The sequence below is a fragment of the Brachypodium distachyon genome, chromosome 2, assembly GCF_000005505.3.
Source record: "Brachypodium distachyon strain Bd21 chromosome 2, Brachypodium_distachyon_v3.0, whole genome shotgun sequence".
Taxonomy (NCBI): domain Eukaryota; kingdom Viridiplantae; phylum Streptophyta; class Magnoliopsida; order Poales; family Poaceae; genus Brachypodium; species Brachypodium distachyon.
Window position 1 is genome coordinate 55,583,942 of NC_016132.3, and position 19,327 is coordinate 55,603,268.

At 47.2% G+C, this 19,327-nt stretch overlaps 3 protein-coding genes and 1 long non-coding RNA gene across 4 annotated transcripts; 3 read left to right on the top strand and 1 right to left on the bottom strand.

Moving 5' to 3' along the window:
- The first annotated feature begins 1,573 nt into the window (after positions 1-1,573).
- LOC100842634 lies at positions 1,574-4,108 on the top strand. Its single transcript, XM_003564796.4, has 2 exons — positions 1,574-2,054; positions 3,352-4,108. Exons 1-2 carry the CDS (start codon positions 1,673-1,675, stop codon positions 3,429-3,431), a joined length of 462 nt encoding a protein of 153 aa, XP_003564844.1. The 5' UTR covers positions 1,574-1,672; the 3' UTR covers positions 3,432-4,108.
- A 1,127-nt stretch (positions 4,109-5,235) lies between these two features.
- On the top strand, positions 5,236-10,862 carry LOC100842941 (CMP-sialic acid transporter 3). The gene is made up of 15 exons (XM_010234388.3): positions 5,236-5,412; positions 5,512-5,705; positions 6,490-6,606; positions 6,910-6,966; positions 7,306-7,383; positions 7,522-7,566; positions 7,844-7,903; positions 8,139-8,261; positions 8,862-8,939; positions 9,054-9,123; positions 9,573-9,680; positions 10,033-10,166; positions 10,251-10,321; positions 10,507-10,555; positions 10,634-10,862. The coding sequence occupies exons 2-15, from the start codon at positions 5,547-5,549 to the stop codon at positions 10,682-10,684; spliced, it is 1,200 nt and encodes a 399-aa protein (XP_010232690.2). The 5' UTR covers positions 5,236-5,412; positions 5,512-5,546; the 3' UTR covers positions 10,685-10,862.
- Positions 10,863-10,875: 13 nt separating this feature from the next.
- On the bottom strand, positions 10,876-12,084 carry LOC104582919. The gene is made up of 2 exons (XR_002963351.1): positions 12,002-12,084; positions 10,876-11,910 (listed from the first exon to the last, which is right to left on the bottom strand). It is a non-coding gene; the product is annotated as an uncharacterized LOC104582919 (long non-coding RNA).
- A 2,125-nt stretch (positions 12,085-14,209) lies between these two features.
- Positions 14,210-17,466, top strand: LOC100831728 (cyclic nucleotide-gated ion channel 18). Its single transcript, XM_003567312.4, has 6 exons — positions 14,210-14,827; positions 15,068-15,280; positions 15,407-15,723; positions 15,821-15,932; positions 16,057-16,293; positions 16,382-17,466. The coding sequence occupies exons 1-6, from the start codon at positions 14,330-14,332 to the stop codon at positions 17,207-17,209; spliced, it is 2,205 nt and encodes a 734-aa protein (XP_003567360.3). The 5' UTR covers positions 14,210-14,329; the 3' UTR covers positions 17,210-17,466.
- The last annotated feature ends 1,861 nt before the right edge of the window (positions 17,467-19,327 follow it).

Here is a 19,327-nt window from a genome sequence, read left to right on the forward strand (position 1 = left end):
TATGTTGTTTATGCGTGGTCCAAATGGATCAATTTGCTGGACGTATATACAGCAAGGCTTGTTTGCTCAGAATCGATTGTTGCTCGACTCCGGCAAGCAGGATGTGCCTTTTGTCCACCGTGGATGAGTCCTTTTCACTTGTTGGATGTTGTCTGGCTGCTATAATATGGCTATCCGGGATGCACGCACAAAAATGGGCCCATCCAGCCCAAGTGTCTTTGAGTATGGATCGGACGTGTACTACGTGGCAGCTGCAGACTCTTCGCTGTATATACACCACTGAATGTTTTATAGTGTTCTCATTAATTTGCTGTCTTTTTTTCGACAGCTAGCTGCCTTATTTTGCTGTCGTTAACTGAACAGTAATCACAGTGCACTAGCAGAGGTTACCGTGTCACTGTCCCCTGCGGCTGGCCTCACAGGCGCGCGAACAGAGCAGAGAACAGGCAGACCACAAGCTTGGCCAAAATTCACGTGGCTGCTCCCACACAGGCGCAAATATTTGGTGTGCAACAAGAACGTGGCCGGTTGGCGGTTCGGTTGCAGCGTCGTGTGGGTTCAAAATTAGCGGCCATGGATATATCGCTCGCTCCTGGCCCCAGAGATTCCAAGCGGAGAGGGCTGGCTCGCTCCTCGGCCACGAACCTCCCCGGGCTTTGGGTTTATCCACACATGCACGTAGCCACGTGGGCGCTCTTCCGTTCTGGGGCAAGCAACCGCCTGCTGGCCCAGGTGGCCCCATCGTGTCCACGTGCGTACTGCTGCTCCGTGACGGGTAATTCCGTTGCTTGGTTCTTGGTGTACTGCTCGTGCTCATCACGGTGTAACCCTTGCAGCCACTCAAATCTTAAACGTGGCTGGATATATCCACTCCAATGATGACTGTTCCAAGTAGCCGATGAATCGGTGCTTCGACTGCACGTACACTCGTTGCTCTACTCGTGTTTACGAATCAGTTACTTGTCATTTAAATTTGACTGAGATGAAACTTGGGACTACTCATGCTGCGTCGATCATGCGTGAAAGAAAATGGCCACGGAAGAACGGGTCGGCCGGCCCCTGACTTGGATCTCCAGGTCGCTGCCGGTGGCCCCACGATCCGCCGAGGTGCACGTCGTCTTCAGTCCACTCCACCGATTCGGGTCCTGATCCTGTCGCACAGGGCAGCGGCACGCACATGTGCACCGCAGGAGTGAGGTTTACTCATCGATTACTGTAGAACCGTATGCATTACTAGCAATGATCTGTTTTCCTTTTTTCCGCCACACAGGTACTAAAAGCCCACTCTGTAAAAAGGCAGTTATTCGGACGGCATGATGTGGATTATCAACGAATTAAGCATGCATGGGTGCTCTTTTGGAGAGGAAGACAGCTAGCTCGCCACTAGGCGTTAGCCATATCATGGCTAAAGCATGGACAGTTTTGTTTTTCTGTTTTTTTGTTGTTGTTTTTTAGAGTGAGCCAGGCTCTATCAGAACCCAAAAGTCCTTGCGGAATTAGTGCAAGAAAAGCTAGACAGCCATGAATTACTCACCTGCCACGCTGCCACCCAAGGAATTGCGCGCCTGTCTATAAATAACCCAGAACCCAAACCAACCTGAGGAAACCACAGAACTCGACCCAGAAGCCAAACACACAAACCTGAAGCCAAAAAGCCAGACGAGACACAGAAATGGCGGCCATCTCCTCCACCGCCTACTTCTCCTCGCAGCCGCAGCTGCCCGGCTCCACCGCCAACCCTGCCAGCAGCGGCCGGCAGCAGCGGAGGCGGCGGACCGGCGGCAGCTGCGTCATGCTCGAGGCGGCGGCTGCGTCCGGCGCGGTGGTGGGGAGGACGAGGAGCCTGACGGAGGAGGACCTGGAGGAGCTCAAGGGCTGCCTCGACCTCGGCTTCGGGTTCTCCTACCACGAGATCCCTGGGCTCTGCGGGACGCTGCCCGGGCTCGAGCTCTGCTACTCCATGACGCGGAGGTTCCTCGACGAGCAGAGGGCGTCAGCGGGGCCGCAGGAGCCGGCGACGCCGCCCATCCCGAACTGGAGGATCTCCGGCCCTGGTAAGACTTGTTTCTCTGCTCATGTTTTGAATTTTGGTAAACTGTGTTTGGGATGATTAGAACGGGTTGCTGGTCTTCTCTGTTGTTTCGGTGCGAACTATCTGGTTTTGGGAGGATTAGAGGTAAATTTGGCTCAGAGGATTAGATTATCTGGTTCAGTTGAGATGGGAGGGAGGTTTCGTAATTCGTATTGAGATGGTAAAAACTACGCCAAACCTGTGCGCGAACGATTTGATGCCTTTATGTTTTGTCCAGGTAGGATGAGAGTATGTTCGCAATATGTCAGCTGCGTTCCTCTCATTAGCTTGCTTGCTGAATCCCGTGCAGATTACACCGTGGTTTAGATAGGAATTTTGTTTAGGAGTTGATGGACAGAGGAATGGCAATAGTTTAGCAATATGCTGGATTTGGAGACCGTCGCATGAATTGTTACCTGTAAAGATATAAGATGTTCATGCTGAATGCTTGTACCAAACAATATGCAGTCAGGTTGTTGAAGAATTCAGACAATTATAAGCAGAAAAAAATTAATATTAAGGAAAGAGTTGCATGGACGTCTGATTCCAACCATCAGAGTTTTTGCTACAAACACATAAAGTTATAACGACAATTTTGTTAGAAGGGAACTGTATATGTGTTTTGTATATCAAATCAATGTAGAAAAATTAAGGCAGCCAATTGAAAATATATCAATTCATACCGAATCGCTCTGAATTATGATTGTTCGGCATGGAGAATCATGGACCATTTCTGTTACTTTAGTCATATCAGGCTGATAGACAATCAAATATTCTACCAACTTTGTGGTTACATCTGAATTTGATGCCAAATGAAAAGAAAGAAAAATTCTGGCACATAAAGGGGGAAAGCACTACTGGTATTCTCAGCTGTATCTTAGGAGAAATCGACAGTGAGGGAGATCTCCACCTGAAGTCACATCCTTAGTTGTACGACAAAACAGTGGCAAAAAGATACTCCACATGAGCCTTGTTCGTTGAAGTCACTTTTCTTGGTAAGTGCAAGATTTGTCTTCTCCAGGACAAACTTCACAACAAAGCAAAGCAAGAGTAGCCCCCACAGCCACAGGAAATTATGCTCCTCTCTGCAACCTTTATATTCAATTTCATATAAACACTAAATTTCCTATACCTGAATATTCACTATTCAGATCTTTATGTACAAAAACCCAACAGTGGATGTCTGTTTGGTTTGCTGTTCATTTGATCCTGAGATTATGACCGATTTCTACTGCTCATAGCTGACCAGTAGCTAACTACTACTGTATTGGATTTGACAGGTGATGATCCAGAGGAGGTGAAAGCTCGGCTCAAGTACTGGGCTCAGACAGTGGCATGCACAGTCAAACTCTGCAGCTAATGGAAGCTGGGACTAGGGGAGTCTGCCGGTTCATCTCCTGATATGCACGCCTACAGCGCAGGCCTGACCTGAAGGTGTACGGAGATGAAGAATCCGCTTATAAGGCTTTGCCTCCGCTTAGTGTCATCGACAACAAAACCCGTCAATGCTTTTGTTGCAAAAGTTCAGAAAGGGAGATGGGGGAGAGGACTCGTGACACCTCCCTCTGGACTGCAAGAGATCTCGAGGCCGTCAGTGGCTGGCTGGCCGAAGCTTTTCTGAAAGCATCAGGTGCTCGTCGCTCCTCATTGGGGTGTCTCTGCATGACTGCATGGTGCAGACTTCTGCATCCTGCTGCTCACGAAGCGCGCGGGTTGCTCCATTTGCCGTGCTGCTCCCCGGATGGAGATTCGGCTGCTAATCCATGGCTGAATTAGCCGGATCAGCTAGCTCCAGTGTGGCTTTGTACTCCTAATTTCTCCCTTTTTAGCTTCGCTTTGTTGCCGAACGGTGACCATTGTAGTACTAGTACGTAACGGAGCAGGATCTGTAGATGCTGCTGTACCGCAGAAAAGGGTGCAGGTGCAGCAGCAAGCAAACAGTGTGCTCTGAAAACAGTTCAGTTCGTATGATGTTGCTCCAACTCCAACAGTATCCGCTTGTTCCCATGTGTTTCCCTGCAATTTGCATTTGAAACCCCTCTGTTCGCCGAGATTTTGTTTTGCTTTCCGTCGGTGCCAGTCTGCACGCGCCGTACGCGTGGCGGCCGCCAGGGGCTCCCGTGTGTGGAAGAGCCTTCCTTGACTTTGCACGACTATCCACGCATGCCTCGTATCCTGTGCGATTAATTTTGTCATTCAGCCTAACCGTTCGGTTTGGCCGCACCTGCGTGCCCGGACGAAAATACCGAAAACGCCCCTCCTCTCCTTGAACCCGTCGCTTGCGAACGCGTCGGCCACTGGCCACAAGCTGGGGGCAGTCTCGGGACAAACGGTTCTCGTGTCTGGGCAGACTCCACTTTGTCGGCATGTACGAGTAACTCGTTTATCCTCTTGAACAGAGCCTCTCCCCTCCATGGTTGTGACCGGTGAGCAAGCAGAAGGACGGCGCCAAGTTTCACTTTGACCCCTGCATTTTTCTGTCTATTCAGGATCATATTGTCCGTTTTTTTCTGAATTTTTAGGTTCCGTGCTATCCCAGTACAATTTGGATCATGCTTCATCTTTTCAGAGTTGCAGGCTATAAAGGGATACAATTAACTCGTCATAATTTATTTCTGTTTGTAACTCGAAACTTCTAGCACCGACGTCTGAGCAAACAGTTTTATTCAGCATTAGCCAGTTGGCTGAATTCAGTTTTTGAACTAATCACATACTTGGATTAGGAAAGATATAGAGAAATGGAACTAATGGCATAGCCCTACAGATGGTAAATATTGATGCACTATAATCTCATACTATTCATATGCTTGATTGTATTTGGTACATAATTTTATAATGAACCAATGTTATTACTTGATACTAAAGAAAATGTTTCCTTAATAGTGAGAAGAAACATAGCCATACTTATAAAGAAAATTGTGGTTACCAATAAATATTGAATGGAGTAGATAAAAGTTGCCGATGGTGGCTTGAAAACTACATTGCGATGACTGCAAGTTTTTCATACTATACCTGGCTCCCTGCACAAAAACTTCACATACGAAGGAAGGTAATTAAGAGGAGTAGAGGACCTTTGTGGGATTCAGTGGTAAAAGCGAGGGCTTTAATAGAAAAGAAAAACCTCACAGAAAAGCCCTTTCCCCTTTCGTTCTCGTGGGATATTCCCACGGAATTTTTATATTTACGTTTTCCACTGCTCGCCTCTCCTCTCCGCTCCTCATTGCCCCTCTTCCGTCGCCCGCTCGCGCCTCCGAGAAGCTTCGCATCGCGATCGCTTCCGCCTCCACGAGCTCCCATGGTGGATGCGCCCACCGACGGCTAGGGTTCCAACTCCCCCCCCTGTTCGTCCCCCCGGCCCGTTCCTGAATTTTCCGCGATTTCTCGGGTGATTCCCCTGAATTTTTTGCGTCGTTTGTCGGCGCCACCTCTCGGAATCTTAGGGTTTTGGCGAGCCTCTTGCGGCGGAGGCGGGGAGATGAACGGGGAGGTGGAATGCAGCGTGTGCCACGCGAAGGTAGCGGTGCCGGCGGCGGTGTCGAAGGCGTACGACAGCCACCGGAGCACCGTGTCGTCGCGGCAGCGCGCGCTCAACGTCCTCCTCGTCTCCGGTGACTGCATCCTCGCCGGCCTCCAGGTGACGCGTGCTTCCTTTTTGCATTCGGTCCAGTTTGATCAGTCATCAGTGTGTTTGGTCTCTAATCGCAAGTGTTGCGTAATAATTGAATCGTTGCTGCTGGTTGCAAAAGGATGATGCGGGAGTTGAATTGAGTGGTTTTGAACTAATAAACCAATTTTTTGTGCATTATGTTAGCTACAGTCCATTCTAATGCTAAAAAAGTTTGGAGTTTCATGACCTTTCATTTTTATTTTGTTTTCTAGTATTTCAAATTTATTTTTCTAGATTCTGCAAATTTCAGAATGGTGTTATCGGTAGATAAACATGTTTACTTTACATACGAGCAAGCAACATGCAAAATTTGTAACAGTAGGTTACTGGTTTCATTGATTCTTGTACATGAACAAGTAATGATATTTTGGATTGTTTACTTGAATACCCCGTATATTGCTGTTAGCTTCCTGAAGAAGAACTAATGTGTACTTACTATCGACACTGTTCCATGATTCACACGGCTCATTGTGAATCTATTCTACTCCCTCCGTCCTATATTAACTGTCGAAATATTACATGTATCTAGACGCTTTTTAGGAATAGTTATATTCATATTTGGACAAATTTGAGTCACTTAATATGGGACAGAGGGAGTATGAAGTAGGATCAAGACTATAGGATGAACAGAATTAAGAAACTATCTAGCCAACTGAGCAAGGTCACGAAGGTTTTTATCAATTCATTGGCAGTTTGCCACATTGCAAGTTCTTATGTTCCTTGACAAACTCTACTCGCTTTTTTTCTGTAGCCTATATTAGTGTACATGTGTAAAGTGGATGGGAAATTCAAATTCAGCCCAGTCAGTGTGAACTTCTTGACAGAGATCACAAAAGTTATCTTTGCCATCATCATGCTGTTCATCCAGGTATGTCTGATACATAGTTCCACGTTGCTTGATATAACAGATTATTCTTTTTTTTTGAACTGTATAACAGATTATTCTATTCTATCCATGTTCTTTAGTTGGACGGTTATAGATTATCAGAATAAGGAGTATTGTAATTCCTGTAAGATTGATGGCATTTTTGTTCATGCAGTTATGCTGTCAAACGAGTTGAATTAACCTATGTTTCATATTCTCGCATTTCAATACAGTGCTGATTCAGAAGACTTATGCTTGCAGTGATTGCTTTGATGCCCTTATCAAGTTCAGTTTTGCCTCTTACAGGCTAGGCGTCTAAAGGTGGGAGAGAAGCCACTTCTTACAGTTTCAACATTTGTGCAGGTAATGTGACCTTAAATATTCAGACCTATAACGGATCCAATCGTTTCGTTGCCTGATTTCGATCTCAAGCATGATTTCTCCATTGGAAAACTCGCATGATGGAAATACATGCTAACTATTTTGAAGAGAAGTTGTGGATCCTCCATTACATAGCCATACGCTGCCATGTTGATTAACGATAGAACCAGTTAGCTGACAACTCATGGAACTTCCATACATATATAACTTGTTAACATTTATCAATTTATAGTGTCCACTAGTCTCCCTTTGTTTATTATTAAGATAAATACAGAAAATTAGTGACCTTATTGGCCATGCTAATTATTGATCACTTGGCAGGCTGCTCGCAACAATGTTCTTCTTGCTGTTCCTGCTTTTCTCTATGCTATCAACAATTATTTGAAGTTTACAATGCAGGTAAACAATTGATAAACACCTATGAAATCAGGATATGGCATGGCGTCCTTTTTATTTTATTTTTGAGAAACCAAAGTAGCGGACGTAACTTGGACATTTTACGTATTTCCTGACCAAGATCATTGATCATGTTTGCAGCTATATTTCAATCCCGCTACAGTGAAAATGCTGGGTAATCTCAAGGTATGTCAGTTTCCTTCTTTGTATGGAAAATGTTAGAGGTTTGGGAAATCTTGGTAGTTGCATAATCTAAAGTTGGTGCATGCATTCATGGGTTGCACATCTGCATTTGCATGCTTACACTTTTTTCATGTTTTACTTCAACAAAACGTAACTTCTAATAATCTAAATCTTGTAATATACCTTTTGGTTTTTAACATTAAGTTCGAATCTGGATGTATATCACATGCATTTTGTATGTTTTCCCGAGCATCTATTTATATTATACTGATATCTGTAGGTTCTGATAATCGCTGTACTCCTAAAGGTGATATTGAGAAGGCGTTTTTCCACAATTCAGGCAAGTTTGGTTTAAATTGTCATCAGTCATGTGTTTCAACTTTAGACGTTTTAGGTTTTCAGTATTTAGAAGCATAGGTGGGATAAAGTCACATTTGAACATAAATGCATTTTATGTCGGTGCAGTTGAAAGATAATTGACCATTATCTGTGGATTAATGTCAAAATATAATGCTATACTTTTTAGCGATACCGTGAACTTGTGTAATTGACACCTTGCTATTGTTTATTGACAGTGGGAAGCCCTTGCTCTCTTGTTAATCGGTATATCCGTTAATCAGCTAAAGTCACTGCCTGAAGGTTCCACTGCACTTGGTCTTCCCGTTGCAGCTGGAGCCTACATGTATACACTATTTTTTGTAAGTTCTGACTTTTGGTTCATTTGTTTATTCATTTATCTCAATACTTCTTCAAGCCATCTGTACCTGAGTAGTGTGCAGTGTGCTGCTTTTATTTAACATGCTAGGTTATAGTATATCGTGAAATTTGGTAAGCTAGCATAACTCTTACTATGCATTAAGACTCAACTTTTTATGCCCTTTTCTTGTATATGTAGAACATAACTGTATGGTATTCTGTCAGTTAACTGACTATAGTTCAGTGTTGTAGCTGCACTACTCCTTAACTCTAGCTAATTATAAATGTTGCAATCGTCCGTCTCATTGGTAGCTTGGCCTTGCCTTTTCTTGCTTTCAATCAAATTACTTGATATTGCGGTCCAATCTATATTTACCTGTAACTTCAACATGTACGGTATGGTCCAGAACTTGCAGTAAACTTCCACCAGACAAAACAATAGGCTGCAAGCACTCTGGGATAGAATTTATGCATCCAACTGCTCCACATGGGGAGATATGGAGCTTAAGTTTTTCGTTTGAGCATGTAAACAAATTATGAAAATGAAATTTTTAAAGAGCAAAATTAATGATGAGTTCCATACTAACTTTGTGGGCAATCAGATAACAGTTCCTGCATTGGCTTCAGTTTACAATGAAAAGGCCCTGAAAAGCCAGTTCGATACCAGTATATATCTTCAGGTATGACCATATCCTTGTGTACTACTTTTCTGGCTCTGTGTGCTATATTGCTTATGCATTTCTTTTATTTCTCGAAAGCTAATTTTCATCATGATCTTCATTTAATGTTTACAGAACTTATTTCTGTATGGATATGGTGCAATATTTAATTTCCTTGGGCTTGTGATCACTGCCATCATCCAAGGTAATTTTTTGAGGATACATGTCTGATCAGAAGCTATGTGTTATTGCCTTTTTTTGGTTATGTGCTATCTTACCAATTTTTACTCTGTGAATACTAATCGTTGTCCCATGTTAGCTTAGGATTTTCAATAGTTATTTTATTAGTTTGTTTCTGTAATTCTGTGCTCTAGATGATTATACATTATATCTTTTCAGTTTGATTTGGCTTAACAGTCTGTTAGATATCAAATTTAAAATTCAGTATCCAAATTTGAAATGTCAAAAACTTCCACAAATATTATAACTTTTCATTGTTCATTTCAACATGTTGTTCGGGATGCTACGATTTGGACAACATGCATGGCAAACTCTTGCATGATATGTATTAACTCTTTGATCAGTTGATGCCACTATGGATGTGGCATATTGGAAGTTGTTATGCTAAGACCTCTGCTAGTGTAAAATTTTCAGGGCCTAGTAGCTTTCACATTCTGGAAGGACATTCAAAGGCAACGATGTTCCTTATTTGCAACAATGCTGCACAGGGAATACTTTCGTCATTTTTCTTCAAATATGCAGGTATATTTCTGGTTACAGTTTGACATGCTACTGAGACTACTGAGATGGACTATATGTCTACATATCTGAAGGATTGTTATCCTATTTAAATTGGATGTATGTATCCGCGAAAAGTTGCCGTACATGTGCATGAGCATGTAACTAAACAAATTCTTTCTTACACCTGAGTATATAAAACACATTGAGCAGGAGTAGTGATTATTCAGTCCTAACTCATAAGATCATACATACACATGAATAGGCTAGTTATCTGATGTGCAATTTGGTTACAGTATGTGTTCGTTTTGGCAAGTGAAATGTGTTGAGATATAAGCACATTAAATTATTATTTTTTGAGTAATGATGAATGCAGATACAATTTTGAAGAAGTACTCATCAACAATCGCCACAATCTTTACTGGGGTAGCGTCTGCTGTACTGTTTGGCCATACTCTGACTATAAATTTTGTTCTTGGAATATCAATAGTAATTATATCTATGCACCAGGTAACTTCCTTTCTTTTGTGTTTAGTAGTTGATTAATATTGAAGTTTTCCTACCTTACATGTTTTTGGTGGGTTTTTGTTTCAGTATCTATCTAACCAAATTAAGGACCAAGTGCCTAGCAGTAAAGTTGAGATGGCTGATGCTGAGGATCACAGGTTAGTCCCTCGGGTAGTTGATACACCTGCATTTTCTGAAGTTTCATTTTGTGATCCACATTCAGAAGAAATTTATTGTTTTCTACTGTAGCCCCTCCTAAAGCTTTATGCAGTCCATGTGAATGCATGTCGCAGACTTCAAAGTTTCTTTAGTAATATATTTGTTTTCATGATGCCCTTTTCAGCGGATTAAAGGAATCTGTATACGTCAAAGTCGATTCAGTGGCAGGCGAGGTAACCATATACTGAATGTAACCCATGAGACTGGTTTTATCTTCTGTTTGATAACCTGACAACCATGCATACATACAGGCTAAACACCGACATGGATCTGAAGAGAGACAGCCACTTCTTCCCGTCTGATGTTGTCTAAGAGGTTTTCGTCTTGTTGTCTAGAGTGCCAGAAGTGTGCACCTGAGCATGGGAAGATTTATATAGCCTTTTGACCTAATGTTCCCCAAGCCACGCTATGGCGATGATGTTTAGAGGACTATGGCACGATGGCGAGCTTGCTGAAACACTTTGGGGGGGGGGGGGGGGGGGGGGGGGGACAAAATACCGGCCTTGTTGTCGTAAACTGTTGTGATGAGATGAGCAAGAATAAATATATTTAGTCCACATTATTCATCCTCTTTCTTTGCGTGATAACTGATAAGTACTCCGTATATTAATAGCAATCTTTTCCATCGGGTTCCATCTGTTTGGTACGCCCGCCGGAAGGCTATCCATGAGAACACCTTCCAGAGGCCTCTATCCACAATAGGTTGCAGACTTGCAGTTGGACTGTAAGTGTATTTGGAACCGAATCGAATCGCCAAGGCACAGACGCAAGGCGTTCGTGTGGTGGAGGAAATGAAGGCTGCCTTCGTCTTCGTGATGGAGGGGATATAATACAATGACGAGCTGGTGAAGGCCGGCGAGGTGGAGAAGGTGACCTGCTGATGATCGATGGAGGAATCTGGTGAAGCGGATAAGCTGACGGAGAGATCGGCTGCTGGCGTTAGCCAAGGACAAGGCCACGGATGCGATGGCAGACAAAGGGTCGCCGCGGATGGCATTGTTCTTCCTTGAGGAATTTGAAACTCTCCAAGTGATCAAGCTCTCAAGAGAGTAAACGGCGCATTGGTCCCGGAAGGTTTGGTTTTGAATAAAGCTGAGCATGCTACTGCATGCATTTGCAGTCTTTTAAAATGGAGTAGCACGGTGGGAGGGCATTTCGAGAATAACATTAGGGGAATAAAAGGAGAAATCACACATACATGTACCGGTACTAAAACATGTTCTCAAATATCCCCAATCCACACCCGGCAGGCAGGTGACACCGGGTAAATCCAAAGTCGATCGGTTCGACGTACTAGCTAGGCGCTACAGCCTACGCACAATCAGTCACCGTAAGCTGCTACAGAACCATGCATCCTCCTAATGAACTACGAGAGGCAGCAAGCTAGCTAAATTAAAATTGCCAATCGATCTGACCTACGTACAGAGGCCATCCAGTCAGCCGCAGATTCGCCGGCGCAGGCAATATGCTGCTGCTGCAGAGAATACGCCAACGATCACGGCCATGACACTAAAACACATAATCTTCCCTGCACCAAACAAAACACACGCAGACATAACTAATCAATCGGAGCCGTCAATCGTTCCTGAAATTTCGTTATGGGTGAGGAATTTACGTACAGAAGGGTGATGATGCCTGATCTGGAGCGTAGACTGGAGGAGGAGGAGCCAGCTCCAGCCCCAGGTAGCAGTCGTAGGCCACGACGCTGACGGCCGCGAGGCCCTCGCCCATGGGGCCCCAGCACTTGGGCAGGTGCTGGGCCGAGAGCCGCAGGCAGTTCGCGCAGTCCGCCGGCGCGCGGTCCCTCGCGCACTGCGCCAGCGCGCGCACCCGCACGTTCCAGCCGCGCCGCGCCGTGCGAGTGCGAGGGACGGCCACGGGCAGCACATGGGCCATGTCCGTGGCCGCGGTGGCGAGCAGAGGGCCCGAGCTGCTGTTGGCGGCGCGCGGCGCGAGGGAGAGCGCCAGGGCGGTGAAGCCGCCGCGCGCGCCGACGTCGCGGAGGAGGCGGCCGGCCCCGGAGAAGGAGACGACGTGGCGCTGGCAATCGCGGTACGCGGCCTCGACGGGCGACGTGGCGTTGGTGTCGCCGAAGTTGAGCGAGCAGTAGGGGGCGATCCTGTTCCACGGCGGCCTCCCTGGCCGCGCCGGCCAGGCACTCCGCGCACGGGCCGCCGCCGGCGCCGAGGCAGAGGCAGAGGCCCCAGGCGAACGCGCCGGAGCCGGAGGACAGTTGAAGGTTGGCGAAGCCCGTGGTGGCTGCGGTGGCGGGGAGGTCGTCGAGGAGAGAGAGGATGTCGCCGCGGAAGGTGGAAGACGATGGCGACGACGGATCCTGGCACTGCAAAAGACCGTAGCTGCCGGCCGTGTCGTCCACTATGGCGGCGGCGAGAACCATCCCGGCGGCCATGGCGACGAGGAGGAAGGTGCGCGGCATGGCTGCTCTTCTTCTCGGTCTGCTTAGCACCCTGCTAGTCGTACTGTGCTTGTGCTCTTCTTCTTTGCTACACTGCTCGTCAGCTCGCCACCGCGAGACACACATATCTGCCGCGCGGCCATGGCCCATCGGCGAGTTTACCGAGCTTTAAGCCGTGCATGTGCGCTCTTTCCTTTCCCATGCAACGGGACGAGCCAGGCAACCCACGCAGAATTGGCCTTGCCGGCCGGTTGCCGTTCTCTCTAGCCTCTAGGTTGCAGCAGTGCCATGTGAGTGTGACTCCCTCCGGCCCGTGGCTTTTCCACCATGGGAAAACAGAGCCAGAGCTAGAAACGGTATGGTTACTCCATGGAGTACTGTAATCTTTTTTGAGCATGTGTTTTATCCAACCGTGAAAGTGGACAAAGCTGAGGGAGAGGCTAGCTAGCTGGCGTTGGGCAAGGAGAAGGCCATGCACGGAAGCGCTGGCGGACAACACGGGTCGTACGTCGCAGATGGCGTTCGCCACGCTTCCTTGAGGATTTGAAACTCCTAGAGTGATCAAGCTCTGAAGAAAGCAACGGCATTGGTCTTGGAACATTTGATTTTGAAGGAAGCTGAGCATGCTACCATGATAGCAGTGCTACATGCATTTGCAGGCTTTACAAATGTAGCACAGTGGGAGGGTATTTCAAAATTACTACCTCTGATCCTAAATTCTTGACTAAAATTTGCCTAAATATGAATGTATCTATTCTTAAAAAACATCTAGATACATGTAATATTTCGACAACAATTTAGAATTGAAGGGAGTAACATTTTGGGGGAATGAAATTAACGACTTCCTACGTTTTTACAATATTAGGAGTCTAAGGAAAATGCTTAAATCTCAGTCCACAATGTCAGAACTAGCCATCCTTATTTCCTCCTCTACATCTGAATGTTAAAGCACGAATCTCAAACGACTCGGGCATAGCAAAATCATACATTGTATTAATTGAATAATTAATGACCGTTTATTTCCAATTATTTAGAATCACATACAAACGTACAAAAACAAATTTTTTTGGCCAGAATGTATACAACATCTGATCGTCGCCTCTTAATGGAACGCATCCGATACATCCTCACATATAGGATGTGACATACGGAGAACAAAGGAGAAGACGGAGAAAACAGCTCAAATTGATCAATTTCGCTATCCTGGTTGGACCATTAGCAGTGGTGAAGGTAAACAAAAATTGATCGAATTTGAATTATTTTTGGACTCAGAACAAAAACAGGCGTGAATGTGAACTACGTGACGCGTCCGCGGGCGGGCTGGGGCATGCATCGCAGGGAGCTAGACGCGGCGCGCGGCCACCTCTAGTCTAGTGCCACGGCAATGGCAGCAAATTGGCAAATGCATGGAAGCCCGAAGCCGAAACGCGCGGCGGCCGCGCATGCAGAGCAGCCAGGGATCGGAGCCCCCTGTCCTCTAGGCCGATCGATCGTCGATGCGCGCATGTCCACCCAGCAGCCATAGGCAGCCATGGCCGGCTTCCTCCACCGCCACTTCCTTCCCCCGTTCCGGCGCCCGCCGCTGCCCTTCTTCCACCACGGCGCCTCCTCCGCCGTCTCGGCCTCCCAGCAGCCCGGCGGGCAGCAGCAGGACGGGCGGCGGCCATGGACGCCGCGCCGGATCCTGGACCCGGGCGACGAGGTGATGCTCCGCTGGAACCGCCTCTTCCTGGTGACATGCATGGTGGGCCTCTTCGTGGACCCCATGTACTTCTACCTCCTCTACAGCTCCGGCGAGTCCTGCGTCAAGATCGACATGGGCATCGGCGTCGCCGTCACCGCCGTCCGCACCATCGCCGACCTCTTCTACCTCGCACACATGATCCTCAAGTTCCGCACCGCGTTCGTCGCGCCCAGCTCGCGCGTCTTCGGCCGCGGCGAGCTCGTCAGGGACCCCGACCAGATCGCCATCAGATACCTCAAGAACGACTTCATCGTCGACCTCGCCGCCATGCTCCCAATCCCACAGGCATATTCCCCATTTCTCTTGCGTCCATTTAATTTTCCTTTTTTAGATGCATGTTTTGTTATTGATTATTATCATGGCGATCGATCGGAAGATGTTGCAGATGGATTTTGATGTACAATTTAGATCATTAATCAAACACACCAGATTAATTGATTGATTCGTGCGTTTCGCATTCACGACATTCACATTGCTATATAGGCTTGTCAGATGATTTGCATGGAATGTGTCTTGTGCTTGCAGGTGATCATCTGGTTTGTGATACCAGCCGTGAGCACCTCCTCGGCGAATCACACCAACAACACGCTCTCCATGATCGTGCTGATCCAGTACATACCAAGGGTGTTCCTCATCATATCCCTCAACTCCAAGATCGTCAAGTCCAGTGGAGTCGTCACAAGAACTGCCTGGGCAGGGGCTGCCTACAACCTGCTTCTCTACACATTGGCAAGCCATGTAACATATCTGTCATTTCTTCAGACAAGAATCCACAGTGCTTCGATTCAATTCGATCATACGCAATTAGCGTTCAGCAATATTAGGACCATCGGAAATGTCTGAATCTTAATGTAATGTATGCAGGTGCTTGGAGCGCTGTGGTACCTGCTGTCGATTGAGCGGCAGTACACGTGCTGGGTGGAAGCCTGCACGAGCGAGAACGGCACCGAGCCGAACCAGAACATACCGAAATGCTTGATGACCTACCTGGACTGCAAATCGGTTCACGACCCCGTCAGGAAGAGCTGGTACGAGGTAAGCCACATCGACACGCAGTGCAAGCTCCCCGGGGCTACGTACAAGTACGGGCTGTTCGCAGACGCGCTCAACCTCGACGTCGTCGGCGCCACCTTCTTCGAGAAGTACCTCTACTGCCTATGGTGGGGGTTCCGGAACTTGAGGTCTGGATTCGGTGCTCACTGTCAGATGATCGTTATTATTATCATGTATTTGCTGATGCAAATTGCAATGGCGAGTGATGTTTTGTTTCTCTGCTAGTTCCTATGGACAGAACTTGCAGAACAGCACCTACAGTGGGGAGACCATATTCTGCATCCTGATTTGCATCATGGGACTCGTCTTCTTCTCGCACCTCATCGGAAACATGCAGGTCCAAAACCATGCCTAATTCTGTTTGATTTTGCTTTCCTTTGCAAGAACTAATTATCAGCTGTCAGTAAAAACTTCTGCATTATTACTACATGGGCTTTAATTAGATGGTTTGGTGTTTGCAGACGTACCTGCAGTCCATGACGGTGCGGCTGGAGGAATGGCGGGTGAAGCGGCGGGACATCGAGGAGTGGATGCGTCACCGGCAGCTCCCCCTGGAGCTCCAGGAGCGTGTCCGCCGCTTCTTCCAGTACAAGTGGCTGGCCACCCGCGGCGTCGACGAGGAGTCCATCCTCCAGTCCTTGCCCCTCGACCTCCGCCGCGAGATCCAGCGCCACCTCTGCCTCGCCCTCGTCCGCCGCGTACGATCTTCCACGCCCTCGATCCCCCTCTCCTTGCCTTCCGATCTGGATCCGGATCTGAGTCTGACACGGCCATGGCTGCCTGCAGGTGCCCTTCTTCTCGCAGATGGACGAGCAGCTGCTGGACGCGATCTGCGAGCGGCTGGTGTCGTCGCTAAGCACGAAGGACGCCTACATCGTCCGGGAAGGCGACCCGGTCAGCGAGATGCTCTTCATCATCCGCGGGGAGCTGGAGAGCTCCACGACGGACGGCGGGCGGACAAACTTCTTCAGCTCCATCACGCTCCGGCCGGGGGACTTCTGCGGCGAGGAGCTGCTGACCTGGGCGCTGATGCCCAACCCGTCGCTCAACTTCCCGCAGTCCACCCGGACCGTCCGCTCCGTGACCGAGGTGGAAGCCTTCGCGCTCCGGGCCGAGGACCTCAAGTACGTGGCCAACCAGTTCAAGCGGCTCCACAGCAAGCGGCTGCAGCACGCGTTCCGGTACTACTCCCACCAGTGGCGCAGCTGGGGCGCGTGCTTCGTGCAGGGGGCCTGGCGGAGGTACAAGAAGCGGAAGCTCGCCAAGGAGCTCATGAAGCAGGAAGGTTTGCTCTTGGGATTCGATGATGGGCAAGGTGGCGCCGGCGGGGATGGTGGGTCTGGGGTGGGCGATAGTGACAGCGCGCCGTTGCTTGGGGATTACGGCAAGGATGGCGCGGCGTCGGCGGCGGCGGAGGGAGGAGGAGCGGCGGCGGGGGGCGGCGGGGGGTCGCACCTTGGGGTGACCTTCTTGGCGTCCAAGTTCGCCAAGAACACCAAGAAGGGCGCGCACCAGAAGGTGGTGGCGCAGCACGACGTCTCCACCATCAAGCTCCCCAAGCTGGCCAAGCCCGACGAGCCGGATTTCTCCTTGCACACCGACGACGCCCTGTAGTGAAATTTTGCTTCCGAGTTCGAGTTCGAGTCCGAGTCGATCGCCCACCGTGCAGGTGTGTGTACGTACGTGAAGTAGGTAGATGAAGCTGTGGAGTCGCATGTGTTGTACTGTATACTAGTGCTGATTTAGTAAAAGTTGACCTTAAATTACTTGGGATCAGAATGTCTGGACATGGCGAATTGACATGGCATGTTCTGTAAGATTGAGGTAGTTTGTTTTTAGTCTTTTAGATAAGAGAAAAGGGTATTTTGTCACTCGACTTGTTGAAAAGTACAAATACTCTCTCGACTTTTTTTCCCTCGACCTGTCTCTAAACACTTTTGGTCCTGAATTGTCGAAACCAGACACCCATATAATGGTCTCTCAATCTGTCTAAAGCGGTTTTGGTGCCAACGTGGCACGATTTTCCCACCCTTTTGTCACGTTGCCATTTGATTGTTTTTTTAGCCCCCTTCATTTGTTTCGCCTCAAAATTCAACAAAAGACTCAAGTAGACCCACTCCAGTAGGAGAAAACAACATGACATGCCCATGTAGGGTACCATGCCACGTAGACACCGAAGACGTTTCAGACCTGGTTCAGGGATCACTGGTGTCCGGTTTCGATAGTTGGAAGTCAAAAAAAAATATAAAAAGTTGAGGCACCATTTGTTTACTTTTCGACAAATTGAGAGATGAAAAATATATTTTTCTCTAATTTAGATAAAGAAAGATTTCATTGCTTCCGGCCTCAAGTGTCAAGCTTGGGGAGACATATCAGCTTAGTGTGCCTTTTCCTTTATTCTTCTCAACGTGTTCTATCTAAATTCGTCCTGGCATCTGGTCCCTGTGGTTTCTCTTGTTACAAGAGCACCTGGCCTACACTATTTAAGCCAACGGATCGCCAACTGGCTTTGATGGCCAACTTCTCTTATGCAGGTCTTATATTCATGCACACGTTGGCTACGTACCTGGTCTACGCTATTCAAACCAACGGATCGCCAACTTGCTTTGACGGCAAAACTCCCGCCAAACGCTCCTGAGCCGACATGCACGCGGTCAACGTGCCACGTAGGCGAGTCAGACGCGCCCGAGCGAGCTTAGAACCTCTCGTGCATCACTTATCATAAATTAGGACTAAACTGACACCGCGACAATAAAAATAGGACTGCGGATTAATAGTACCTGAGTCCTCAGGTGGGCTCATGTCTAGGATTAATCTTGAGCTTGATTTTAATTTGGAATCAGGTTAGGATATTATTTTTTGACGGGTAATTAGTTTAGGATATTTGTTTCGTAATCAGTTTGAATGCACATCTGGCACGTGTCCGTGTAGGTTTAATTAGTTGCCGTGCATACGAGTCCATAAACGAGCGTGTCTGCTGGCCCTGTAATACACAAACGCAGGCTCTAGCTTGTGTATCAGGGTTGAATCCTTGGTGCCTGGGGCGACTCTTTTTCTTTATATTCCTTCCCTTCTCAAATCCCATGACACGGTGCAAACTATGCAACTCCATTGTAAAAGGTTTAAAAGTTCAGAATTTTTTTGCATATGTCGAAGTGATGTTCTATATATGTTACATATGTGTAAAATTTCAAATCCAAACTCAATTTTGTAGCAACAGAAAAAACAAATTCAACATGAATACTGAATGGTAGTTCTTCATTGTCTTTCACTATTCATTTGTATATTTTTCTTAATTACTTCCAAATGCATTTCAGTTTCGAGTTGAAATGTTGCACTTTTGCGGAGCATCACACCTCCAACATATGCTATTTTTTAGAATTTTTTCAAAACTTTTAAACATGATATCTATAACGCAAAGGTAAATATGCTGGTGAAAACAAAAGACATTAGATATCTATAACGCAACATCAACATACTAGTTCAGTAACCACAAGATTGCTCCTTCCACTCTGACAGATGAGAATACCTGCATCAATTCATCTTCTGCCAAACTATGTTCTGGGCAAAACCCATAGTGGTCCGCTGGTTGAAGCTACAACATTGCATCTACAGTGTCCTAACTGTGTAACAAATTCAGTACCAGCAACTGCCATTATGTCACGAGAGAGAAAATAATCACGTCCATACTGGATTTGCACTTTGCTTGCACAACACCCCTGACGAACAAGG

Bases quoted from the DNA above. Each gene is read 5' to 3' on its own strand.
- LOC100842634 (XM_003564796.4), top strand. From the start codon at position 1,673: ATGGCGGCCATCTCCTCCACCGCCTACTTCTCCTCGCAGCCGCAGCTG. The intron at 2,055-3,351 runs GTAAGACTTGTT...TGGATTTGACAG, and splicing joins CTGGAGGATCTCCGGCCCTG to GTGATGATCCAGAGGAGGTG.
- LOC100842941 (XM_010234388.3), top strand. From the start codon at position 5,547: ATGAACGGGGAGGTGGAATGCAGCGTGTGCCACGCGAAGGTAGCGGTG. The intron at 8,940-9,053 runs GTATGACCATAT...TAATGTTTACAG, and splicing joins ATACCAGTATATATCTTCAG to AACTTATTTCTGTATGGATA. The intron at 9,124-9,572 runs GTAATTTTTTGA...TAAAATTTTCAG, and splicing joins GATCACTGCCATCATCCAAG to GGCCTAGTAGCTTTCACATT.
- LOC100831728 (XM_003567312.4), top strand. From the start codon at position 14,330: ATGGCCGGCTTCCTCCACCGCCACTTCCTTCCCCCGTTCCGGCGCCCG. The intron at 15,281-15,406 runs GTAACATATCTG...TAATGTATGCAG, and splicing joins TCTACACATTGGCAAGCCAT to GTGCTTGGAGCGCTGTGGTA. The intron at 16,294-16,381 runs GTACGATCTTCC...GGCTGCCTGCAG, and splicing joins GCCTCGCCCTCGTCCGCCGC to GTGCCCTTCTTCTCGCAGAT.